At 42.5% G+C, this 27,014-nt stretch overlaps 1 protein-coding gene across 4 annotated transcripts; it reads left to right on the forward strand.

The window, feature by feature from the left end:
• Positions 1-2,358: 2,358 nt before the first annotated feature.
• LOC306667475 (E3 ubiquitin-protein ligase makorin-1) lies at positions 2,359-23,578 on the forward strand. 4 transcript variants are annotated; one of them, XM_079150129.1, is made up of 8 exons: positions 2,359-2,702; positions 12,056-12,184; positions 17,911-18,140; positions 19,024-19,250; positions 21,059-21,273; positions 22,005-22,048; positions 22,653-22,791; positions 23,156-23,578. In XM_079150129.1, exons 1-8 carry the CDS (start codon positions 2,518-2,520, stop codon positions 23,298-23,300), a joined length of 1,314 nt encoding a protein of 437 aa, XP_079006255.1. In that variant the 5' UTR covers positions 2,359-2,517; the 3' UTR covers positions 23,301-23,578. The 4 variants fall into 4 exon arrangements, with proteins under 4 accessions (XP_079006255.1, XP_079006252.1, XP_079006253.1 ...); XM_079150126.1 differs by having other exon boundaries at positions 2,362-2,702; positions 22,005-22,115; XM_079150127.1 differs by having other exon boundaries at positions 2,362-2,702; positions 19,045-19,250; positions 22,005-22,115.
• The last annotated feature ends 3,436 nt before the right edge of the window (positions 23,579-27,014 follow it).

The following is a 27,014-nucleotide window of genomic DNA, read 5'->3' on the forward strand; positions in this document are numbered from 1 at the left end:
GTGAGAAGCCATGGGCAGGGGGAGAGCCAAGGTGATTCAGCCAGGTAAGGGCCCAGGGGGCATCAGTTAGCAGCTCCTTGCTTGCGGTCCTTGATAAAGGCAGGTAAGTTTGGTAATCAATGGGACCAGAGATCCTTGACATTCCATTCTCCCAGGGGCAGTCTCCAACTTCCGGAGGCAGATGGCTTCATGGCTCATTTCCTTCAATTGACCCCATCCCCTATTTCTACACTAACTAACTGTCCTTAATTCTGTCTTCACCTTCCTTCCTCCCTCTCTTTTCTATTACTTTAATAAATCCTGTTACCTTACACTTACCCTTGTCTGTGGATTTCATTCTTTGAATTCACAAGACAAAGAACCCACCCAACCCCATACTCCATGTCATAGCGGGACAGGGGAATTCATTCATTAAAAAGATAGTAGTTACTCAAAAGTAGGGAACTAGCCATTTTGCAGCTGTGGGGTGGCCTTGGGAGGAACACTGTTTCCTACTGACTTTGCCCCTGTCCTTGTTAGGAACACCATGGTACAATTATCAACAGGTTGATTTTCGCTTTTTCACAGTAGACAGACTAAACAGAAATAGAATTTAAGTTTTAATGAAAAACTGTGTGTGTAAGAGCAGGATTTACTATGCTGCATCTGAATGGATAGTGGGCATTAATGGGGACATAGAATTAAATATGCTTTAGCCTGGGTTCAATCTCTAGTACTGAAAAAAAAAAAAAAAAAAAAAAAGTGGAGGACTTGTACAGACTGGTGGCATAGCTCAGGGGTAGAGCCTGCGGAGCAAGAGGAAGGCCCAGCAAAGGCATACTTGTTTTTGTGTTTTTTTTTTTTTTTTAAAGGACACATTTAAAAAGAAAGAAAGAAGGAAGCTGGGATATCCTGACACCTTTATTTTTACATTATCTAGTAAGTACTAATTATAGTGTGAAGCACAATGTTCAGTGTTTTACATGAATTCCCATTTAGTTTTCACAACCACCTCTGGGTAGGTCCTCTTTTCTTCTCCTTCACTCCTTCTCCAGGAGATAGCAGAAGGACAGAGAGATCAGATAATTTGCCCAAGATAGAACTAGGAGGGGGAGCAGCCTGGAGACAAGGGATACAAGCACACTCCAGAGGCTTTGTTCAGCCAGTACAATATTCTCTTGGGCTAAAAGAGGTTGAAATGATGACCAGTGAAACTGCACATCACGTGCAACCACAAGAATGGGATCCTAATAAATTGTACTCCATGTATGTATGTCAAAATACACTCTACTGTCATGTATATCTAAATAGGACATCAAAAATTATTACTTGAAAGTATAATATTATAAAAATCTTTATAAATAGTAAACAACGACAACAACAAAGAGGTTGAAATACTTGGCCAAGAAATTAACTGCCTTTCTAGTTCTGGTCACAAGGAGATTGGATTAATTTTCCTTTGCCGGAGAGGGGAAACTTGACCAAGGTTGCAGGCTGACAGTAGGAGTAGGAGATTACATTTCGTATGTGTTTACTACCTACTGAACAATAAACCCGGTGGAATCGTCAAGCTAAATAAGAGACTCTCCGAAGCATGTGTTCTCAGGAATAGGCTTACAATGGGAACACATGTGCCATTGTAAACTGTGTATTCAAGGAGGTTAACAGGAGAGGAAATTTTAAATACAAAATAAGGATTACACAAATTATTTCGAAATCATGTTTGGTTATACCTCCAATAATAAGGGAGGGGGCAGGGGATATAGCTCAGTCTGTAGAGTGCTTGCCTGGCAACACACACACACAAGTAACGATAATAAGGAAGGCAACAGTCCAAGGTTGAACAGGCAGTTGTTGGACAGACATCCTTGCAGAAATATCTTTTAGGAGTAAGGTTGCAGAGGCTCGTGCGAGGTTGTGGTTCTGGCAGTGTTCAGTGACAGTGCTCGTTATCAGGTATCTATGCCTGAGGTCCTCCTCCTTCATGTCCTCCTAGCTTTATTTCATTGGATTTGAGAGGGCTTGACATCTCTTTCGATTCTGACAATTCTCACAAGTCCCACTGAAGCAGTGTCTGCTGTTATCCTCATTTGAGAGAAGTGGACAGACGTAAGCGGTATCGAGCCCCCGACCTCACGCTTGAGATAAGGGAAAGTGCAGATTCAAACCGACCCTAGCTATCCAATCTCCCCGCTTCCGCTGCACCAGCCCCTGCTAGGAGGAAAGCCTGGGCCGGTGGGCCTGGTCGCCCGGACTTGGAGCACCCGGCACACCTGGACGGGGCCGACGAGCCCCGCCCTTTCCCTGCGGAGACCTGGGCTCCGCCAATCAGCGGCGCCGGGGGCGGGCCGCGGGTGCGCGCGCCCGGGGTCCGCGGCCCTAGTGGCCAGAGCGCTCGGAGCCGCGGCGCGGGGCTCACGCGGAGCGGGCGGGCGCCTGGGCCTCGCTCCCCTCCCCTCGCCGCCTTCTCCCCTCAGCCGGACCGGAACTATGTGATCCCGGAAGTTCCGGGGCCATTGCTGTGTGGGATAAACAGTAATGGCGGAGGCTGCGGCTCCCGGAACAACAGCCACAACATCAGGAGCAGGAGCGGCAGCGGCGGCGGTGGCAGCGGCCTCCCCCACCCCTATCCCCACAGTCGCTGCCCCGTCCCCGGGGGCGGGAGGAGGGGGCGGCGGCAGCGACAGCAGCGGCGGCGGCTGGACCAAACAGGTCACCTGCAGGTAGGACGTTGCGTCGCGGAGCGCCGGGCGAGGGGCGGGGGCCGTGGGCGGCGCGGGCGGCCGGCGGGGGCGGCGCGGGAGGGAGGGGCCCGGCCTTTCCGCGACCCCCGGCGGCCGCTCCCGGGCCGTGGCTGCGTCAACCCCCGCCGGCGCGGAGGCCGCGGCGCGGGCGGCGGAGGCTGGTGGCGCGCGATCTCCGCGGGGCCGCGGGCTTGGCCGCCGCTCTCCGGGGCCACCTTCTCCAGCGCCCTGCGCACCGGGCGGAGGTAGGCCGACCCCTGCCTGTCGGTGCGGGGTGGCCGTCTGGGGGCGGGTGGGAGGACGCCTCCGGCCCAGCTCGGCTCGGGAGGCTCGGGAAGGGGCGCGCGGTGGTCTCTCCCCGCCGGGCGCCAACGGCCTCTCCCGGCCCGGGAGACCCGCCGAGGGCTGTCGCCCGGGTCTCTGCGCCGTGTCATCCGTTTGTAACGTCTTTTCTCCGCCCCGCACCCCGCCCGGCCGAGAGAAGCGGCTTTGCACGTCTTTGTATGTTGGTCGAGGTTGGCGGTTCGAGCTTTGTCTTGGCACCAGCCCTCGGGGCCGGGGTCCTCTCCTCCGCCCTTGCTTTGATGACTGCTTCGGTCCTCTGGTCCCGAGCGGTGCTGCTTTTTCGAAATTGACGCGTCCTACTTCTGAAGGGAGAGCCTGAGGAGAGAGGTTTGGTGAGCTGGACCTTAGAGAAATGAGTGAGAGGATGGTCGAAGGCAGAGGCGGACGCGGGAGGTTATTTGTGTGTTATATTCCGGCTTTTAAACAGTGGTGGGTAGCGACTGCAAGCGTGTTTTTTTTTTTTTTTTTTAAATCAGTTGAAAGAAAACGCTGATTTTCACCTGGCCGCGGTAGTTTACGTGCAAATACATAATATTCCTGGCAATATAGAAGTCACTGTTGTAGTATTAAAGTCGAGACTTAAGCATTGCTAGTCTTTCTTGCGATACATCGATGGCCCGATTGAAGCTCTCTTGGTCTTTATATGGTATGTGTAAGGAATAAATGGTAATGTTATTTTCAATTAGTGGATGCAGAAAGCATAAAAATTTCAGGTAACTTGTCTCAATCTGTAGATCCTATTCAAGTGTGGTATCTGAAGGACTGAGAAATCTTTAAAAGTTTCTATTCCTGGAACCGATTTTTGAATCTTTTCTGAGCTACAGTGGATTTATTTTTATTTTAAAATTTCACTTGTTTATTTTGTACCGGGATTTGAACACGGGCTATTAACCACTGAGGGACATCCCAGCCTTTTAATATTTATTTTGAGACAAGGTCTGCATAATTGCTGAGTCTAGCTTTGAACCTCCAGTCCTCCTGCCTTGGCCTCCCAAGCTGCTGGGATCACTGGCTTGCGCCACAGCACTCTGCGCACTACAGTTGGTTTTTATGTGCTAATGTCTTTAAAAATATAAAACTAGTGTAACCTTTGAATTCCTGGACACTCCAACAGTTTGTTTTGCAGAGCCAATCTCACTCTATACAGTGAACTTAATGTAGCTTGTATAAGTTTTTAGAGCTCCATAAGATACATTGATTTTATTCATCTAAATACAGTCTTGCCATGAATACCCATCACCAACCTGACATGTCTATTCTTGCCTCCTTATTCTACTTTGTATCTTGACCCCTACATTACATCTCTGCCCAGAATCATTGTTACTTTCAACACTTTGGTTTTGTCCCTCTGATACTTTTCCCGGTTTCCCCTGTCCTAGTTCTTCAACCAGGATCAGAGGGATTCTAAATGGTGTGCCCAACTCATCATTCCTCTTTGGCTTTTATTATGTGCTGTACTGGGAATTGGACCCAGGTGTGCTCTACCACTCACCTACATCCGCAACCCTGTTTTTCATTTTGAGACAGGTTCTCACCAGGTTGCTGGTCTTGAACTGGTGATCCTCCTGCCTCAACCTCCTGAGTTGTTAGGATTACCAGTGTGTGCCACCCTTGCCTGCTTTTAATATCTTTGAGTTGATGAAATTGCCTTGGCGTTTTCCCCTGAGTGGGAATTCATTGCTCAGGAACCAGTAAATTTGTAACAGAAAGCTTAGTCTTTGTCCTTGATGCCGATCCAATGACGAAGACAAGGTCTTGACAAAATGGAAAATGTTTTATTGCTTTGCTACCAAAGGAGAAGAGTAACACAGGGGACTGCTATCCCAGAGCCTGTGATTCTGTCCATCATGGGGAACAGGGTTTTTTTTTTTTTTTTAAGAGGTGATTCAGAGAAAATGAGATTAGGGAGGAGAGATCAGGAAGGAGAAGATCAGGGAGGAGGAGGTCAGGGAAAAAGAAAAGCATGTAAGTTTTAAAGCCATAAGGAATATAATCAAAGCATCAAGTGGACCTCTGTTGCAGAATTATGTATTTAAGAAATTTACATAGCTGTGTAAAACCTAATTTGAGAATACACGAGAGATGCAGTTTTGTTTTTTTTTTTTTTTTTTTGTTTTTTGCAGTGCTAGGGATTGAACCCAGGGCCTTGTGCTTGCGGGGCAGGCACTCTACCAACTGAGCTATATTCCCAGCCCAAGAGATGCAGTCTTAATGTACTAGTTTTATTTACTTTTTTGTTTTGGTGTAAACATGTCTATAATTTTGCTTGGGACAGCCATCTTTATCTCATTTATTTTTTTTGGTGGGGTTCTTTTGTCCTTTTTATTTTTATTTATTTACTTTTGGAACTGGGGTTTGAATCCAGGGCTTTGCGAATGGGAGGCTTTGTGAATGCCCTGAGCTACGTCCCAGCCCTGGACGGCTATCTTTAAAAAAACAAACAAACAAAAAGAAACTAGAGCCTGGCATGGTGGCAGACACCTGTAGTTCTAGCCACTTAAGAGATTGAGACAGAATCCCTTGAACCATGGGAGTTCCAGGACAACCTTGGCAACATAGGACCCTGTCCCAAAACAAAGGAATGGAAAAAACCTACAGGTTAATTGATATACTTTGGGGTTTGATATTTGACATTGTTTTCTGTTTTTTCAGGTACCTGCGTGATGTCTTTTTTTTTTTTTTTTTTTTTTTTTTTTAGTTTTTCGGTGCTTAGGCCTATAATCCCAGCTACTTGGGAGACTGAAGCAGAATGAGAACGCTACAGCAGCCTTGACAATTTAGCCAGACTTTGTCTCAATAAAAAGGACTGAAGATGTAGTTAAGTGGTAAAGTGCCCCTGGGTTCAATGCCCAGGATTGAGTGGTGGTGGGGAGGTTTCTCTTTTGGTTATAATAATAACAAGTATGAAATTTTTATTCCAGATTTTGAGCTGTCTGAGAGGACAACTCTTGTTTATCATTGTTTCTGCAGGGCATTTCTCAATTCTTGGCATAGAGTATGTATTCACTACATGCTTGAATTGATGATGGTAAAGTCATACCTAAAATTGCCCACTTTAATATGAACTTGTAAGATCCCTCTGCTTTTCATTTTGTAAAGGAACACATATAAATTGATAAAAACAAAGGGTTTAATGGAACTTTTTTTTTTTTTTGTGCTTCTGGGTTTTTTGGTACTAGGGATTAAACCCAGGGTTCTTTGCTATTGAGCTACATCCCCAGGTTTTTTTTTTTTTTTTTAAATTTTGATCCAGAGTCCCACGAAGTTGCTGAGGCTGTCCTTAAACTTGTGATCCTCCTGCCACTGCCTCCCGGGGTGCTGGGATTACAACAGGCACTGGCAACTGTGCCCAGCTAGACCATGTATATCTTCGTGGACTTTTATTTAATTTAATAATTTGCACAAATTTATTTAAAAAAAATTTGCAGTACTGCTTTTTGAACCTAGGAGCCTCATGCTTACTAGGCTAGTGCTCTGCCACAGAGCATACTCCCAGTTCCATCCAGTCATTCAGTAAATAAGTATTGGGTGTCTGCAGTGGGGACACAACACTAAATGTTAAGTGAATGCAGAAGTATATTGTACATCTTTTTTTCTGTAGTGCTGGGGATTGAACCTAGAGCCTTGTGCATGCGAGGCAAGCACTCTACCAACTGAGCTATATCCCCAGCCCCAGAAGTAGATAGTACTATAAATATTTTTTGGTGTTTTGATAGCTAAACCTTCTTTGAAGATAATTCAAGGTAGTGAGTGGTGTGTTCTGGTGATTACACATTAAATAGAGATAACTTCTGCATTTAAGAATTTGGGTAAGGATGTTTGGTTTTACCTGATCAGCTCTATTTTCTTGTTACTTACTTTTCTTAATGCTTTTTGAAATTCTCTTTGTGTTTTATTTCTGTTGCTTAAGAAAATCTTAAGAATACCTTTGCTGAGAAACTGTATTATGCTGCCACCATCAGGCTGTTCTTATCTTTTACTAGAGGAATGCTTCTAGTTGTCTTGTGTGGGGTTAAAACAGTTAATATTTAAAGAAAAATTGCAATTTGCAAATTATAATTTTGAATTTAGGCATTGTTATTAGAGAGCATCTACAATGGTGAGTGTTCTGGCAGTTGGAAATACATAAAAATTATAAGGAATTTGATTTGTCAAGTTTTTTTGTTAATTTTTTTTTTTTAAGTATGGCTAATGTAGGTTTGAAATGAAGGAAATCTTTCTAGGAATTCTTTATTCAAGGACGTGTATAGTGAATTTTATTACTTTCAGACTATGGTAGTATTTTGTGAGGCTGTCTTGCTCAGGTTGACCTTGAACTTCTGGGCTCAAGTGATCCTGCCTTAGCCACTTGAGTACCTAGGAATATAGTTACATTCCACCCCTTGGCAATATAGGTTTATCCCCTCCCACCCCCCCCCACCCCCAGTACTCAGGATTGAACCCAGGGCCTCACACATGCTAAACAAGCTTTCTACCACTGAGTGAGCTATGTCTGCAACACATAGTGTAAATTTTTTTTTTTTTTTTTTTTTTTTGGATCAGGAATTGAACCTAAGGGCACATAACCACTGAGTAACATCCCCAGCCCTATTTTAATTTTTTATTTTGATATAGGGCCTCACTAAATTGCTGAGTCTAGCTTTGAACTCTAGATCTTCCTCACAGCCTCTCCAGCTGGTGGGATTAGAGGTGTGTGCTTTGATGGGTAAAGGAGACAGGATACTCTTAGATGGTATTGAAAAAGTTGTCTTGCCCTGGAAAAGGAAATTAATTTGCTACTGACACTATGATTTATCATGGCACCTAGGTGTCTTCTATATTATGTATTGTATGCATAATTTATATAATTAAAAGCAGACTAATATGTGTCTTTACTCAGAAATATACAATCAAGTTTGAGAAATAGGGTACATACACTCATGAAAATTAAATATTACCAGGTGAGGAGGCAGAGAATTGTGAGTCCAAGGCCTACCTTGGCAATTTAGCGTCACCCAGTCTCAAAGAATAAAAAGAGGTAGGGGTGTAGCTCCATGGTAAAATACCCCTAGGTTTAATCTCTAGTACTGCAAAACAAACAAATGTATTGATTTCGGGCTGGGGATATGGCTCAGTGGTAGAGGGCTTGCCTAGCATATATAAGGTCTTGGATTTAATCCCCAGAACTGCAAAAACAAGAAAATGATGCAGTAGATGAAGCTATAAAATGCCACCTCAGGTCAGACATGGATTCACACACCTCTCTAATCCCAGCAATTTGGGAGGCTGAGGCAGACAGATCAGCCCTGGCAACTTGGTGAGACCCTGTCTCAAAATAAAAAATAAAAAGGCCTGGGGATGTAAACTGGTAGAGCATTGTCCTCAGAATTCAATCCTCAGTCCCCGTCCCCCAAAACCACCTTTTTAATGTAACATAATTTCTAGAAATCCCCAGAGAGATTATGATGTCTGGAAGTAGTTACAGGGTGGTGTTTGAATCTCTTAAACCCTTACAGGCTACTGTAGTTTTTTTTATCTCTGCTTTGCTGACTATGCTTTGGTTTCCAGAGGTACAGCAATCCAGTAGAGGGATTCTATCTAGTAGGTTGTATTTGTCTTTATTTCTGGACAATGTCTGCTTGGAGTCAGATTTGAATGTTCACAGTGGAAGTAACTTTAGAAATCATATTGCTCTCTGGGCTGGTGCACTCCTGTAATCCCAGTGGCTTGGGAGTCTGAGGCAGGAGAATCTCAAGTTCAAAAAGCTCAGGAATTTAGTGAGAACCTGTCTCAATTAAAAAAATAAATAAATAAATAAAAGGCTGGGGTGTGGCACAGTGGTTAAGTGCCCCTGGGTTCAATCCCTGGTACAAAAAGAAATCATGTGACTCACTGGGCACAGTGACACACACCCGTTATCCCAGCTACTTGGGAGGCTGAGGCAGGAAGATCACACATTGAGGTAACTTTAGTAAGATCCTGTCTCAAAAAAGCGTGTGTGTGTGTGTGTGTGTGAGAGAGAGAGACACACACACACACACACACACACACACACACACAGGGGTGGGGTGGGCAGTGGTTTTGGGAGGGTGTTGTTCAGTGGGAGAGCAACCCTGGGATCACTGCCTAAAAAAAACAGTCAAATTCAAATGGCCCAACCAATCACAGAAAGCACACTCAGTCTGGGCAGTAATAGACATCAAGGTGAAATTTGGACGATGGCTTTTTGGTGGTAGCATTTAAAAACAAATTACTTTCTTTCATTGGTTTTGTGTTAGGGAGTAACTAACTCTTTGCAGGGTTGCTGGTTATGAGTTAGCACATGCCACACTCTCTCAGTCTTGTACAGAGATGGGTTGGCAGGAAGGGGTACTGCTGTGAGGACTATTTTATTCTTTTGAGAGTACCAACAGTATTAGTATCACTGAGACCAAAGGCAAGTAAGACAGATAAAACTCAGAGATACCTACCAAACTGCCACATAAAATAAATGCCTGGTATTTGGTAGTAATTAATTAGGGTTTTATATGCCAGTGTTTGTCTTGATTCTGCAGTATGAGGTGATGACGTGCCTGCTTGAGTTCCTTCAGTGATGCTATTTGTGCAACCCCGCGTTTCCATTTCATTTCTGGGGAGTTTCTCAGTCCTTATGTTGAACTAGATATTGTAGCTTCCTGCACTGCTGTAGTTCCTTAAAGTTCTTTATGGCACAATATCTAGGTCTCCTGCCCTGTTGGGTTGCCTTACTCTTTTCTAAGTAATTTGTTCATATGTACCTTGAAGCAGCTGGTTGAGGAAACAAAGTTAAGGTCACCAGCTGTCAGGGATGATTATTGGAAAGATGTACTTTGACATAATCAACAGCATCATAAACCCAAGTGCAACAGTCAATTTCATGAATGAGAGCATGGCAAAATAGAATTTAAGAACAAAACAGAATGCACCTGTCATCCCAGCTACTCAGGAGGCTGAGACAGCATGATCACAGGCCTGAGCAATTCAGTGAGAACCTGTCTCAAAATGAAAAGGACTGGGGATGTAGCTCAGTGGTAGAGTGCTTGCCTAGCGAGACCCTAGACCCTGGACTGGATCCTCTGCCCCCAGCCTAAAATCTACTGTGCCTGAGATATGGGAGCTAGCTTATCTTCCCAGCTTGAGATCTCTAGGTAGATCTTTTATCAAGCCTTTAAACTGTTATCTGTATCTCTGACTTTAAACACACCCCAAAAAACATACCAGAGGCACACAACCCTTTGTTTTATGTGTGAATGTGGGAGTAAACTGTTGCACAGAGAGGCAAGCTGCAAACAGCCATTTTCCCCAGGCACTGCTTCAAATGAATAACTTATTACTTTAAAGCCTGTCTTATAGTGCTGATACAATGCACTTGGTTGTTATTTCTTAAAAAGTCTTTGTCCTTTAATGTAGTCAGAAATAAACTATTAGTACAGGATTGGTACATTTTCCCCAAAACCTGGGTCTAATTTTATTTTATTTATTTTTGATACCAGGGATTGAACCCAGGAGCACGTAACACTGAGCACATCCCAGCCTTTTTTTATTATTTTGAGACAGAGTCTTGCTAAGTTGCTTAGCATCTCAGCCTCCCAGATGTATCTAAGTTTATTAGACATAATTTTCATAAACAAAATAAATGGGGTTATGTAGTGCTCACACAGCTGGAGAGCTTGTGGAAAGCAGCTTTGCAGTTGAGCAGAAGTTCAAACCTGAGTTAGGTAAAGTTAAATCAAATATAAGTTGAAAATAGGCTAACTACACCTCTAATTTGACTTGATTCTTACATTTTGTTGTGGACTGCAACCCTAGAACATTAAGGGTCTTGATATTACAGCTGGTTCCTCCAACATGTTTTATTTTTTCTTTTCATGTTATCTGGGGCTGTCACATAGAAGGTTTGTTAGGTAATCTCTGAAAAGAACCTTTAATTTTCAAACTTGGAGTAGTCAGCTGCCTGCTGTTGTACTGGGAATACATCCCAGAGCCTTGCTCGTGCTGAGCACCATGCTCTTATGTGTGTCTACTGAGCTGCATCCCCAGCCCTGGGCAGCCTTTTGGAAGAAATCTTGGGTAAATGGGAATGTAATTTCTATACTTAGTTCAGTGGGTGCATTGTGCCTTAACATCTTCACACTTCTTTTGCTTATCGTGGTTTCTGGTAACTGTGTGACCTCTGTCATCTACAAGAGGACGGCACTGTCATCTACAAGGTCGATCTACAAGTTTTCTTACTCTATACCATCTGTGTGTAGATGCATGTTATGGGAGTTATGGCCTGCCAAAACTCAAAATCTTTATAACCCTGCTCAGGAGGAAGAGATCAGGAAAGGACTAAAGAATTAAAAATGAACCCAGATTGGAGTCAATCATAGGAAGTTGGAAGAGATCTGTAATCAAGGTTGCTACAAAAAATAAGACTGTTAACCATTTCCCTAGCCCACCCAGTACTTTAAAGAAGCAGATTGCTGGGTCCCACACCCAGTACTGATTTAGTAGGCCCTAGGTAGGGTCTCAGTTTGCATTTCTAGCAGATGCCCAGGTAATGCTCCTACTGTTGGTCTAGATTCACTTGTATTCGATGCTTGGTTTTTTTGGAAGGTGTTAGTCATGTTCTCCTGTAATTCTTTAAGACAGTTGGCAGGCTAGTTTCCCTTTTCAGTCTCTTTGGTTTCTTATTCTTTGATTTGTTTTAAGATAGAGCTACTATTATGGCTGAAGTTAGTGGAAAATAAGAGGCCACCTCCCTAGGACTGTAAAATGAGGACAGTGGTTATACTTGACCTGCAGTGATAAGATGAATGTTTAAAATCTAAGTTGTTGCCTAGCTCTACAGGCAGCCTACTGGAGTACCCAAATAGTTCATTATGGCATGTGATGTAGGAACACTCATTTCCTACTATTGTGTATTTACTAGGAGAATATTAGTCTTGAATTTTTGAGGACTGGCTGTAGCCTTTTTTAACTTAGTTTTGTGGTCCTTTGTCTCACAGGTATTTTATGCATGGGGTTTGTAAGGAAGGAGATAACTGTCGCTACTCGCATGACCTCTCTGACAGTCCATATGGTGTAGTGTGCAAGTATTTTCAACGAGGGTACTGTATTTATGGAGACCGCTGCAGGTAAGAATTTGTTTATAAATTAATATATTTTTTTTGGTACTAAGGGTTGAATCCAGGGACGCTTTACCATTGAGCTGCATCCCAGCCCTTTTTTTTTTTTCTTTGAGATAAGGTCTCACCAAGTTGTTTGGGTCCTTGCTGCATTGTGGAGGCTGGCCTCAAATTTGGCAGTCTTCTGCTTCAGCCTCCTGAGTTCTTGTCCTGAGCCAGGGTGCCCAGCTATAAGTTCATTTTCATTCTGAGGTGGGTTGGGAGAAAACAGTGAAAGGAAATACATATTTTTATACCTTTATTTTATTTATTTTTATGTGGTGCTGAGGATCAAACCCAGTGCCTTACTTGTGCTAGGCAAGCATTCTACCACTGAGTTACAGGCCCAACCCCAGTAAATACATAACTTTAGTAGCTTTGTACAAAACAGATTTAAACAGTGCTTAAGGGCTGGGTTGTATCCAAGCATGCAAGGGACCTTGGGTATAATTCCCAGCACTGGAAATAAGTAAAACTCCTTAGAAATGTTAGTATACTCACAGAAATCCTAGGAGGAATGTATTACCCACCCCCACCCCCGATGTTTGGGGTTGAACCAGAACTATGCATGCTGGGCAAGCCCTCTACCTCTGAGTTACATCCCCATCCTCCATATTACAGTTTTAAAATAATGACTTTGTAATACAGTCCTAAAGTTATGCCATCTGAGGGGATGCTGTATGCTGTTTCTATATGACATTTGCTTTTCAAACCAAAGAATGATGGACTGCATTGTAGCTCAGTGGTAGAGCGCTTTCTGACTTGTGTGAGGCACTGGGTTCAATTCTTAGCAGCACACATAAATAAAGAAATTTAAAGGTACATCGATAACTAAAAATAAAAAAATTTAAAAAGTCTCATTTTTAAAAAAAGGAAAGAAAAAACAATGGGGCACTTATTTGACTAAATTGGATTCAGTCATTCTTTACTAATATGAATTATGGAGAATGGGTTTTGGGACATTGGAATGGTGCATTAGGCTCCCCACACCCACCCCATGCTGGGCACAAAACCTCGGGCCTCACACTTCATGTGGGCCTCCACTTCATGTGCGCTATCATCCAGCTAAACCCCTAGCTACTGTTAGGTTACTAGTTAAGAGGGCTTGTCATTTTGTCTTAAACTTCCTGAATCCTCTAAGCTCAGGAGCAGTTACATCCTAGGGAAATACTTTTAGAAATGTCCCTAGTATTTTTCTAGAATGTTAGAAAACCAAGAGGGATTAGTTCATTGAGTTCCTTACACTGAAATTTAACAGTGGTGGATTCTGATTAGAAACTAGGGCTGGGGACATGGCTCAGTTGGTAGAGTGCCTGCCTTGCAAGCACAAGGCCCTGGGTTCAATCCCCAGCACCCCAGGGGCGGTTGGGGCGGGGGGGGACTAGGCAGAGTTTTCTTTTTTCTTTTTAATCTCACTGTTAAGAAAATAGGTGTTTAGCTATCCAATGATGTTAAGCAAATTACCCCAGAATGTAGCAGAGTGAAACAGCAGACATTTATTATTTCAGTTTTCTGGGGGTCTGGAATCTGTGAGTGGCTTAGCTGGGTAGTTCTAGCTTAGATTGGGAGGAGATGGCAGTGAAGATTTTGGCCATGATGGCTGTCACCTGAAGGCCTGAAGGGAGCTGGAGAACTGCTTGTAAAGTGGCTCACTCTCATGACTGGCGGCCGGTGGACCCTTTAATAGGACTGTGACAGCTTAGCAGCTAGCTTCTCTGGAGGCAGTGGGGGCAGGAAAGCCACAATGCCTTTTAGGACCTAGTCTCAGAAGTCACATGTTGTCCACTTCTGCTAAATTCTGAACTATATCCAACCCACATTCAAGGGGAGAGGAATCTAGCCCCACCTTTTGGAAGGGATGCCTGTCATCAAAAAAGTTTGGACTTGTTTTAGACGATTACCTTGGTAAGACTTAGTGGCAGTGTCATAGCCAATTTTATTGTCATATTAGCAGAAAAAGAAAGTGTCATCTATTGGGTTCATGTGCTTAGAAGTCAAAGTAACAGTTTCTGGAGTTCTATTCTAGGGTAATTATGGAGGAGCTAGATTTCTTGGACTGGGTTCCAGGCAGTTGAGAATTGTTGCCAACAATGACTAGAGGATGGGAATTGAATATTGGTGAAAGTGGAGAATCTGAAGTGCCCATCAGACTGGGCATGGTGGCACATGCCTGTAATCCCAGCGGCTTGAGATGCTGAGGCAGGAGGATCACAAGTTCAAAAGTCAGTTTCTGCAACTTGGCAGGGCTCTAAGGAACTTAGTGAAACCTTATCTCCAAAAAAGGGCTGAGGAAGTGGTTCAGTGGTTAAGTGTCCCCTGGGTTAAATTCCTGGTAACACCCCCAACTCCCATTGCCCACCCTGCCCAAAAATGTGGGAATCCAGCAGAGAGCTGTGGAGAAAAAACTGAGACAGACTAGGAAAAGGTACAGAAAAAGTATTATTCACCTGATTGGACCATACAGATGGAATGAATGGGAAATTGAATATAAAATTGTAGAAATCTGTGCTAAGGCCTAGGTCTTTGGTGTTATTTGATTTTTTAGGCGGTTTTGTAGTTCCAAATGACATTCTGATTTCTTTTAAGGACTAAGTGTAGAAGCCCATCTCTGTATTCAGAGGGCTTTTTTGTAGGTAAGGGGGCCTGAGGATTGAGAACAAGGAGTGAGTAGGTGCCCAGTTTTGATAAGACTCTGATATTTCAGCATATGGGTATTTCCCAATGAAGGAAATTTAGGGGTTTTTGCTCTGTGTGTGTGTGTGTGTGTGTATGTATGTTAATAGTAAAGAAGTAGCTCTGTGATGGGCATGATGGCACACACCTGTAATCCCAGGTAACTCTGGAGACACGGGCAGGAGGTTGCAAATTCAAGGCCATGCTCAGCAATTTAGTGAGACCCTGTCTCAGATATAAAAAGGACTGGGGATGATACTTAGTGGTAAAGCACCCTGGATTCAATCCCCAGTATTAAAAAAAAAGAAGAAGAAAGAAAGGAAAACTGAGATGAACATACTAAAGCAGTATATTTGTGATCAATCAAACATTAAGAACCATTCCATTGAGCTGGGGAGATAGCTCAAGTCAGTAGGGGCTTGCCTTGCAAGCACAAGGCCCTGGGTTTGATCCCTAGCACCGCAAAAAAATCCAAAAAACAAAACAAAAAAAAAATTCCATCTACTAAGTCAATATAAATAAAATATGGTCCCTTCCACCAACGTTTTGAAAATTATGAACTTTTAAAATGAAGAGTTCCTCTGTGGATATGATATTGTGTACCTGGAATCCTAGCCACTTGGGAGACTGAGGCAAGAGACTGACCAATTTAGTGAGACCCTGAATCAAAATAAAAAATGAAAGGGCTGAGGATGTAGCTCAGTGGTAGAGTACTTGCCTAGAATGTTCAAAGCAGGGCCCTGGTTCAATCCCCCAGTACTGCAATTTTTTTTCTTTTTCTTCTTTCGTTCTTTTTTAATAAAAAGAGTTCTGAGAGCGACAGCACAAGCCAGTAATCCCAGTGGCTCTGGGAGGCTGAGGCAGAGTTCAAAGCCAGTCTCAGCAAAAGCGAGGTGCTAAGCAACTCAGCCCCTGTCTCTAAATAAAATACAAAATAGGGCTGGGGGTGTGGCTAAGGGTCAAGTGCCCTTGAGTTTAGTCCCCAGTACACACTACTCCCTCTCCCCAGCCCCACACAAAAAAAAGTTCTAGAAAGGAAATGCAATCAAATAAAAACAAATAAATTTATTCCGAGAATGTGTTGATGGATAAATGTAGATTTTAAAAAATTGTCCTGGGGATCAAATGCAGAGCCTCAGGCATACTACAAGGGCTTGACATCTGAACTCCATCCCTAACCCTTCTTCGCTGATCTTTGACAATGAAGTGAAATGAAAGAGCATATTCTTGATAGTTCCTTCCCCTCAGCTCATGCAGTTTCACCCTAGAACCCAGTACTTTGGGTTTTTGAAGCTGATGGCAGGATTCTCAAATCACTTGTATTTTGTAAAGTTTATCTAATGCCTAAGAGTTGGAATATTGATGTTTGAAGTAATGTACAGTGATTAAATATGGACCAACTCAGGAAATGTTTGCCATAAGCCAAAGGACAATATAAATTCTTTTACTTTTTTAAAAATATTTTTTAGATGTCGATAGACCTTTATTTTATTCATTATTTATACGTGGTGCCGAGAAGCAAACCCAGTGCCCCACAAATGCTAGGCAAGTGCTCTAGCCGCAACCCCAGCCCTCCGCCCTCCTTTACTTCTTTTTTTGCTATAAACATAGATACCCCTGATGCAGATGACTCATGGTTAGTACTGCTTCATTGCAAGGGCTGTTAGATAAGGTACATATTTGAGAAATTATAGTTAAGATTTAGTACATAAAAAACTAATTTTGACTGAATGAAACTAGTAGCTTAAAAGTCTGAAAGAATTGTCAGCATTTTCTCAGGCAATAAGTTGCTTCATTAAAGAAATAATGTTCTGTTTTCTGTATTAGAAGGTTTAGTGATCTACAGATTGAAAAGGGAAGAGATTGTATAGGGCAAAAATTTGGAAAATAATTTGTGAATGACTATGGGAAAATAAGAGTACAAGAAAGAATATGTGTGTGTTTTGTAAACACGATCTCTACTTTTTAATATTGCCAGCATTTTGGTTTATGTGGTGGTAAATATTCCACATCTACTTGTTGAATTTCAGTGTCAATTTTGGTTTGATTATCATTTACTTGGTTTGGGTTGTGGTCTCTAGCAGAGTTACCATGAGAACTGTACATTGCCAGCTATCTGAAACTTCCTGATTAGAGTGAAATTTGAAGAGTAACAAGTGGTTTATAGCAGGGGAAGATAGCCTATAGACCAAACTTGATTAAAGACTGTTTTTTGTTTTTGTTTTTTTGTTTTGTTTGTTTTTATATTGGAGAGTTAATCTAGGGGTGCTCCACCACTGAGCTAGGTCCTCAGACATTTTTAAGGTTGTGACAGGGTCTTGTCAAGGCTGACTTAAACTTGATTCTCCTGCCTTAGCTTCCTGAGGCCCTGGAGATAACTGGGGTGTACCTGCTAAAAGGCTGGTTTTTGTTGTTGCTATGTTGCAGCTTGTTATGTCAGGAGACAGAATATTGTAGACAGTTTTCCACATCAGCACAGCCTCACTCTTTAATGACTACAGTCATTCCTGTGTTTGTTGCCTAGATGTCAAAAGACTTTAATAAATAAAGCCTAATGGAAACATGATCATAATGTTTGTTTAAAAAATGCTTATCACTGGTTTTGCACTACCAAGTTGAATAGCTGTGATATTGCTGTTCAGGCTGCAAAGCCTAAAAATTTTATATACTTGGCATTTTAATGTTTGCTAACCTCTGGTCTCTGGCCTCCATCAGTAGTATTGGCCTCATATGGGGGTTATTAGACATGCAAAATTATGGATTCCACTCCACATTCACAAGTTAGATACCTTGTTTTCAATAACTTCCCAGGTAGTTCATATGCACAGTGAAATTTGAAAAGAATCCAAGGACAGTATCAAGGAATATATATAATTGGACATTAACTGCTTACTTTTTTCTTATTTATTTATTGTAGTACTACGGATTGAACCCAGGACCTCACGCATGCTTGGCAAGCACTCTACCACTGAGCTACATCCCCAGCCCTAACTGCTTACTTTTTCCCCCCCCCCCCCCCCCAGATATGAACATAGCAAGCCATTAAAACAGGAAGAAACGACTGCTACAGATCTAATTGCAAAACCATCCCTTGCTGCTTCCTCAAGTCTCTCATCTGTGGTTGGACCGCTTGTCGAAATGAATACAGGAGAAGCTGAGTCGAGAAATTCAAACTATCCAACAGTAGGAGCAGGTTCAGAGGACTGGGTGAATGCCATTGAGTTTGTTCCTGGCCAACCCTACTGTGGCCGTAGTAAGTATTCTGAAGAATAAATAAAGAGATAGGTCATCAATTAACTGAGTTTTCACAATCTTCCTGCTTCCAGTCTTCATGTTTAGCCTAATTTTCTCACATTAAATTGGATTACCTAGGACTTACAGATGGAGTGAAACAAACTTTTTGAATCCTAATAAGTAATAAATTCAGAATGTTTGAAAGAGTGATGCCTTTCTTCTATAACCAGTACTTTTTAATTATAAAAATAATTTATTTTGAAATAGTTTGACTCAAAAATCATTTATAACCATTACTTTCTAAGATTAAATTTCAATTACACAAGAAATAAAGAAGCTTTTTTTTTTTTTTTTTTAACAAGCCTTATCTTGGATATGTCTTTATTAGAGAAAAATAACTTCAAAAGTGAAGAGATTAAGCTGCACATGGTGATGCATGTCTATAATTGGGATGCTGAGGCAGGAGAATCAAAATTTTGAGGCCAGTCTTGGCAACTTAGTGAAATTCTATCTCAATAAAAAGGGCCAGAGATAGTGGAGTGTGGTGGTGAATGCCTGTAAACTCAGCTATTTGGGAAGCTGAGGCAGGAGAATTGCAAGTTTGAAGCCCATCTGGACAACACAGTAAATCCTATCCCAATAAAAAGGGGTAGGGAATATAGCTCAGTGGCAGCACATTTACCTAGCATATAGGAGGTCCTGAGTTCAATTACTAGTAGTTAGGAAAAAAAAAAAAAAAATTGAAGGAATTAGTTCAGTAGACTGACTGTTTTGGAGTTTAAGTTCTTTATTATTATTATTATTTTTTTCTTTTCAGTAAGGTTCTCAGTTACCTTATAGTTCTTTTATATAAATATATATGTGCCTTATCGTTTTGGACTTTTACTCTTACACATTTTCAGCTGCCCCTTCCTGCACTGAAGCACCCCTGCAGGGCTCAGTGACCAAGGAAGAATCAGAGAAAGAGCAAACTGCAGTGGAAACTAAGAAGCAGCTTTGCCCCTATGCTGCAGTGGGAGAGTGCCGCTACGGGGAGAACTGTGTGTATCTCCATGGAGACTCGTGTGACATGTGTGGGCTGCAGGTCCTCCACCCGATGGATGCAGCCCAGAGGTCACAGCACATCAAAGTAAGTCTTCAGGAGACGCCTGTGTTTTCAGGTGTAAGAAACTATATTTGCCCTTTCACAAGTCAGTTCATTTTAGAAAAGCATTGATGAACTGAATGGTTTTCAGTAAGTAGCGATGTTTCTCTGGGCTTTTTAAATGCTTTATGAAGAAATCATGCTTCTAGAGGCTTGGGATGTAATTCAGTGGTAGAAGCATTTGCCTAGCATGTGCAAAGCTCTAGGTTCAATCCCCAGCACCAAACCAAAAAATGAAACCAAATGTTGTGCTTCCAGAACCTTATTTATTTTTATGTGGTGCTGAGGACCACATGTTCTAGGCAAACAGTCTATCACTGAGCCCCAATCCCACCCGTGATTTACTGTTTTAAAATTCACATTTCAAATTGGGTGTGATGGTACCCATCTGTAATCCTAGTGACTTAAGGAGATGGAGGCAGGAGGATTACAGATTTGAGGCTAACCTCAGTAACTTAAGCCCTGTTTAAAATAAAAAAAGGGGCTGTGGCGTGGCTTGGTGGTAGAGTGACCCAGGGTCCATCTCCAGTACCAAAAAAAAAAAATTCCTTATAAATCTTTCTATATATTGAGGGTAGTAGAACCTACCTCTGAAGACCATAAAAACAAAGGGAATTAGGAGATAGACAAGGGAAAAGATACTAACATTAAGTGGTTATGTGGAATTACAGATGGCTTTTTTGCACCTTGTATTTTCCGTAATCATGTTTCTTACGGATTAAAAAGGAAAGCCGGGATTGTGGCTCCGTGGTAGAGCACTTGCCTAGCACTGGGTTTGATTCTCAGCATACATATAAATAAATGAATAAAATAGAGGTCTATCAACATCTAAAGTGTGTGATATCCATATGAAAAATTTGTAGACAAATTTCTATAGCAGCGGTTATTCCTAACAGTCCCCAAATGGAAACTACCTAATTGTCTGTCATCTGATGAATCGATAGGTAAAATATCCCACCCAATGTAATATTTCTCAACAATTAAAAAGAAACAAAATGCTAAGACTATAACATGAATAAAATCAAAAACATACTAAGTGAACAAAGCCAGTCATAAGAGACCACACAATTGGCAAGTCCACAGAATAGTGGTCACCAGGATTTGGGGATTTGAGGGAAAAGAAGTTATGGTTATGGGGTTTCTTTTTAGGTGTAATGGAAACATTCTAATATTAATTATAATTTTTTTATACAACTGAATATCAAAATGATTTAATTGTACAGTTTTACATGGTGTGCAAATTATCTCAGTGAAGCTTTTTTTTTTTTTTTTTTAAAGGCATACTAGAGGTTAGGAATAGGGGTCAGTATTAGAACACTTGACTAGTACCTGTGAGGCCCCGCTTAAGTCCCAGACACTGCTGCTGATAAATAGCATATGAAGATCATGTACCTAGCACATAATTGTCACCTAATAAATGTTGATTTCCTTCACCTTTATTTTCTGGACAGTTTGTTAGAATCTTAATACTAATTACAATCTCCACCTAGAAACCAGAAAATCACTTAAGCATGAAAAGCCATCTATAATGTAGATAACAACAAAGAGGAGGGTTCAAGTGTAGGATAGAGAAAAATTAGGTAATTTTTCAATTCCTGGAGTTGGAGTCCTCACAATTTGATTTTCTAGTATTTGAAGGCTGATGATGTCGTTGCACTTGTGTTTGATTGTGAACAAAACTTACTTTCAAGTCTAATTAGGAAAAAACGTTTCTTTGATGATTTGATTCTCTGAACGTTCATGAACTGGAGTTGAAGTCTTTCAGGATGATGCTTCTCTCTTCCTTCTTCCAGTCTTGCATTGAGGCCCACGAGAAGGACATGGAGCTGTCTTTTGCTGTGCAGCGCAGTAAGGACATGGTGTGTGGGATCTGCATGGAGGTGGTCTATGAGAAAGCCAACCCCAGCGAGCGCCGCTTCGGGATCCTCTCCAACTGCAACCACACCTACTGTCTCAAGTGTATTCGCAAGTGGAGGAGTGCTAAGCAATTTGAGAGCAAGATCATAAAGTGAGACTCCTCCCCAATCTTCGTTTGTGCTTTCTATTTCGGGGAAGAATTTAGTATCTTGTGCCAACTTTCAACCAGATGGACCGCATTTAAATGCATGCATTTTATCTTGAAACTGGGGTATTCTAATTGGGATTTCTTCTTTGTATTTCAGCTAGCTGCTAGGTTAGTTGGTCTACTTTTATTTGAATGAGGAAACCCTATGTATCAGTTAGACTGTGCTTTTTCCGAGGAGATTGTGTTTAATGGATTAGCCAGTTTAGGCTCCGTGAACAAACTTATCTAGCTCTGAATGTATGTTTCCTGACGTTTTACATTTTCCACTTTCCTATTCCATCCATTAAGCTAGCCAATAATCTACCATCCTTTAAAGATTGTTCTCATAACTGAACAAAAACTACATAATCTAAACAGAGCAAAGTTACAAGAAATAAATTTATTTAAACGAAAGAAAAAGGAGTCTGTGTGAAATGTCTTCTTTTGTTTTGTTTTTGAATCTAAGTTATTTTTTAAAAATGAACTGGCTAGCCATTGAGATGAATTTATGAAGGACTTTGTCTTGCCTCCAAAGAAAGCGTCAGTTGTGTGACAGTGTGTGGAACCCTTGCAGGAAATGCCCACGTGCCTCTCAGTTAAGCCTTTTTAAGTCTGGAGGTGACACACCAGGGTGTGTCCTTAAGAGTGGGTCTGTGAAGGGGAATTTGCATTGCAGCCTGTTCATTGTTTCCCAGGTCCTGCCCAGAATGCCGGATCACATCTAACTTTGTCATTCCAAGTGAGTACTGGGTGGAGGAGAAAGAAGAGAAGCAGAAACTCATTCAGAAATACAAGGAGGCAATGAGGTATGAGCACTGCAGCCTTTTCTCAAGCTGAGAGCCCAGCTGCTTGGGTTCACTTTGGAAAGATCAGTGCTGCATTACACACTCCTACCTCCTTCCTACCCTTTCTTTTACTTACCAGTAAAATTTGTCACCCCTGATATCACTTACCCACTTTGTATCTTGCTGTATAACGCAGTCCTTGGGGTGCATGCCAAGGGACTGTGTTATAATGACGTCTATATTGTTGATACAATGGGTTCTACCTTATCCTGAGTCCATGTCCGATATTAATTTTTGTGTGTTGTTGGCTTTCTAGAAGATTTCTCTCTCTGTTGGAACTGTGGTACTAGAGCTGGTAAACAGCATAGATTTCGAACAGTGACTCTGCAGTTAGTTAGTATTCCATGCATTAACACGCGTTTCTAAAAACACACTTTGGGGAGGGCTGTGAACAGATATCCTGGTTCTACCCTTATCTGTTTAAAGAAACCCTGGATGATAGTCAGATCTAGGCCTCAAGTCCACTGTGAATAAGGGTTGCGATATTTTCCTTTCCAGCAACAAGGCGTGCAGGTATTTTGATGAAGGACGTGGGAGCTGTCCATTTGGAGGGAACTGTTTTTACAAGCATGCGTACCCTGATGGCCGTAGAGAGGAGCCACAGAGACAGAAAGTGGGAACATCAAGCAGATACCGGGTAACTCTCGCTGTTTTTCTAAAGGAGGGGAAATTCCACGCTCAGTTGAGTCCTGCACATTGGGGAAGGGGAAGGCCAAGATTAGCACTCAGGGCTGGGAGTGAGACTGGAGAAGAGGATCAGAGGAGGAGGCAGACCTTGGAAAACTGGGAGGGATAGGAAAGGAAAAGGAGGAGAGAACGTGAAGCTGTAGCGTAAACTATTTGCAGCAAATAACCAGAGGGAAGGCATTGGTAAGATGGAACTGTAAGTAAGAAGTCTGGTTCGTCATGCCCTCTGTGTGCTGGATGGTTTGCCTTTTAAACAACAGAATAGAAGACACTACTCAGCAGTGCCACCCCTATCATGGCCTTGTTTTTTACAGGCCCAACGAAGGAACCACTTCTGGGAGCTCATTGAGGAAAGAGAGAACAGCAACCCCTTTGACAACGATGAAGAGGAGGTTGTCACCTTTGAGCTGGGCGAGATGTTGCTTATGCTTTTGGCTGCAGGTGGGGACGACGAGCTGACAGACTCTGAGGACGAGTGGGACTTGTTTCACGATGAGCTGGAAGATTTTTATGACTTGGACCTATAGCAGCTTTGCGTGGCACGGGAACTGGTCTGCGAGCCTCAGACAGTAGCTGTCCCCTGTGCCGCGTGGCAGTGCGTGTTGCTCTCCTAGGCAGGCCTCTCCACTCCAGGTGCTGTCGTGATCACTTACCCAGGGCCTGCTGCTCCCCTCCCCCTTCCCCAAGGAGTGTCTGTTTTCTGTTTCAAAAAGTTACAAAAATAAATCTTAAAGTTAGTTTTTTTGTAACATGAATTTAACTGTCAGACAGTTAGTGTAGGTTTGTTGCGTCATCTGTTTTCAGCCAGGTTATGTCTATGGACTTTTGCACTCATTTCTAGGACCCCAGGTTCAGAAGCAAAAGCACCAGTTGTGCTTTGGGGTCTAAGAGTAGGGGTGATGGGTGAAGGGACCTAAGCTGGCTGGCAGGTAGCCTTCTGCAGATGTAGGAGGTGGGTCCTTGAGGTTTCTGGTAAAGTGTGCACATCTGTGTTTTGTATCAGTTCCCTCCCCTATAATCCCCTCCACGTGCACTTGTCCTGTGGTTTTGGTCTCTTGTTTGATTGCACACAAGGAGTACTACTGGGTATCGAGAACCAGGTGTGAATGTATTGAGTTTAGCATGCTAAGAACATTTGAAAAAACACATAAAAGATACAGTGGCATACCATCAGTGCAGGATTGGCAGTTGACTCCCAATGGCTTGGTGTGTGAGCATGAGCTCGTGAGAAGCTTCCTATCCCTGCATAGGTGCAGTATTTTTAGGCTTAGTGGACAAATTTGGTTTAGTGGTTCCAGCCTATATTGGCAGATAGATCTTAAAGGGCAAAGCAGTGTGTGTTGGTGGTAGTTAACTAATAGCAATGCTAGCTCTGTCTATGATTAGAAATGGGGTCAGCCATAGTGGATAAGTCCCATGTATCAACACAGACTGGGTCTTGGATGCACAATTTTATTTAATGTTCCATGGTGTAGCCTTTCCAGTCCAGGCACTTTTGGAAAAACTTTTGTCCTCGTTTGAGGGGTTCTGTTGTCAGGTTTTTGTGTTTGTTTTTGTGGGTATTGCCTCTTTCCGCCCCTGGGCTTTGCAGGTAGACAGAAGTCATTCAAAACTATGTTCTAAGGTGTTTATTGTGGTGGAGTGATTGGTTTGCAGTAATAAGTCACACTTTATTCCACTAAAGGGGAGGGCGTGGTAATCCACCAGACAAGCTGAAGTTAAGTTGTTAGAAGAATTCCTTGATGGGAAAGTTTACCTTTGCATTTTGTTGCTTTGTTTCCTGAAAATAACTTGGGAGATGCTCCTAATTTGTCCATCTACTGCTTTGGTTCCTTGGATCCCACCCATTGTTTCACATTAAGAAAAAACAAGTAATTGTTGCAGAGGTCTCTGTATTTTGCAGCTGCCCTTTTGTAAGAAGCACTTTTCCCAAATAAAACAATTTAAAAAAAGTTGGCTGTTTTGTGTAATGAGCTATTTTGAAACATGCAGGTACCAGAAAATAATGTGTTCCTTTCATTGACTCTTTAATCAGTTCCTCATCCACACTTCCGTGGTTCTAGATTCACTGAGAAAGTGACAGCTTCTTAAGTCATCTAGCCTGCTGAGAAATGTTTGGTAGAGACATAGGGGAAGCTTACCGGCTGGCACTATCCAGTTTCTGTGGTAGAATCTGCAGGCTGACTGACTCTAGGCTGCCTTGGTCAGCAAAAGGCACTATGACTTTCCCGGTATCATGTGCTTGTAGCGGAACCTGCTTCATGTTCCCAAGTAAGTCATTTAAGTCACCACATAGTTGGTATTTTGAAAGTATTTTTTTCATAATTACTTTGTGAATTTATTTATTCCTTTTTTCAGGACTGAGGATCAAACTCAGGGCCTTGAGCATGCTAGGCAAGTGTTCTGCCACTGAGTTAAATCCCCCAACCAGTGTGAAGTATTTTTTAATGAATTAGAGCCAGGTGTGGTGGTGCACACCTGTAATCCCAAGCAACCTGGAAGGTTGAAGTAGGAGGATGGCAAGTTCAAGGCCAGTCTCAGCAATTTAGCAATCCCTGTGTCAAAAAGGGCTGGGGATAGAGCTCAATAGTAGTGTGCCTCTGGATTAAATCTCCAGTACCAAAATAAATTAAAATGATAGCTATTTGGAAAATCACAAGACGTAGTTACCTTATTTGAGAGCTTTTGCAATGAAAAAGTAGGAAATACTTGTTAGTTGCAAACAAGCAAAGATTCTGTTTTTGTTTTGCTTCTTTAATACAAAGGAGACAACTTCTGTGTATTTAACTTGAATTTTTCATGGAATGGTGTGAGACAGCACTGTGGGTTTTTTGTTTTCTTTTGTAGGTGGACACAATACTTTTATTTTTATGTGGTGTTGAGTTAGATCCTCAACACCACATAAAAATAAAAGTATTGTGTCTTATTTTTATGTGGTGTTGAGGATCTAACCCAGGGCCCTCACGCATGGTAGGCAGGCGTTCTACCACTGAGCCACAACCCCAGCCCTCTACACAACTTTTGATAGAATTGTTTAACGAGGTGGAGATTTTTCACTGTGCAGTAAGTTTAAAAAGGAGTAAAAGGCGCTGGTGCGTGCCTGTAATCCCAGTGACTGGAGAGGCTGAGGTAGAAGGATCTCAAGTTCAAGGCCAGCCTCAGCAATTTAGTGAGACCCTGTCTCAAAAATACAAAAGAACTGGGGATGTAATTCAGTGGTAAAGTACCCCTGCATTCAATCCCCAGCACCAAAAAGCAAAAGTATTCTATTACACAAAAATGTGTGTGTGCACATGGGCAGGGGTGGGAACTATTGATAAGTACTAACATTTCTGGATATATTTTCTATTATGGCATAACAAATAGTTAAAAATGCTGGACATCATGGCACACGCCTGTAATCTCAGTGACTTGGGAGGTTGAGGCAGAAGGATTGCAAGTTTGAGGCCCACTGGGGCAAATTAATGAGAGTTAAAGGGCTGGTGGAGTGCCACCTGGGATCAATCTCCACCACCAAAACAATAACAACAAAAAACAAGAATACAAGTTGGATGTGAGGAGACCATGAAGCCCCTTAATCCCCAGGCAGCCAACCTTAAAGTCAGGGTGCATCTCAGTTTAATGGCTTTGTGTGTGTGCTGGGGGAATGTGTGGGGGTGGGTGCAGTTTTGGGGATTCAACCCAGGGGCTCATGCATGCTAGGCAGGTGCTCTACCATGGAGTCATCCCAACCCTTAATGGCAGTTGGCAGCGTCTGAGCCCCTTATTTGGAAGCTGACTGCACCGCGTTAAGTTGCTGAGTGTCTGTCTTCCTGACATGCAACCCTGCTGTCCTGCAGACCAGGCCCCTCGCCATGTGTGCCGTATCTGTTCCAAATACTCTTTAAAGCCATTTTGTATGTGTATGTACATATGTATATACACACGTATGCACACACGCACACACACATAAATGTTCAATAGTACTGAAATACTCGTAACAACATCTAGCACGTCGGCTGTGTTTAAACAAGCGTCCTGCACGCCTACTGTCACGCAACCTGCTTCCGAAGGCTTCATCCTGCAAAACAGAAATGCTGTCCTCATGAAACTGCAGCTCCGGTCCCCTCCCCCTGTCCCTCCCGCTACTCTGTCTTCAGCACCTCTGGGTGATGACACTAGAATGGAATTCCC

Source organism: Sciurus vulgaris (assembly GCF_902686455.1).
Source record: "Sciurus vulgaris genome assembly, chromosome: 8".
In the NCBI taxonomy this organism is placed as follows: Eukaryota; Metazoa; Chordata; class Mammalia; order Rodentia; family Sciuridae; genus Sciurus; species Sciurus vulgaris.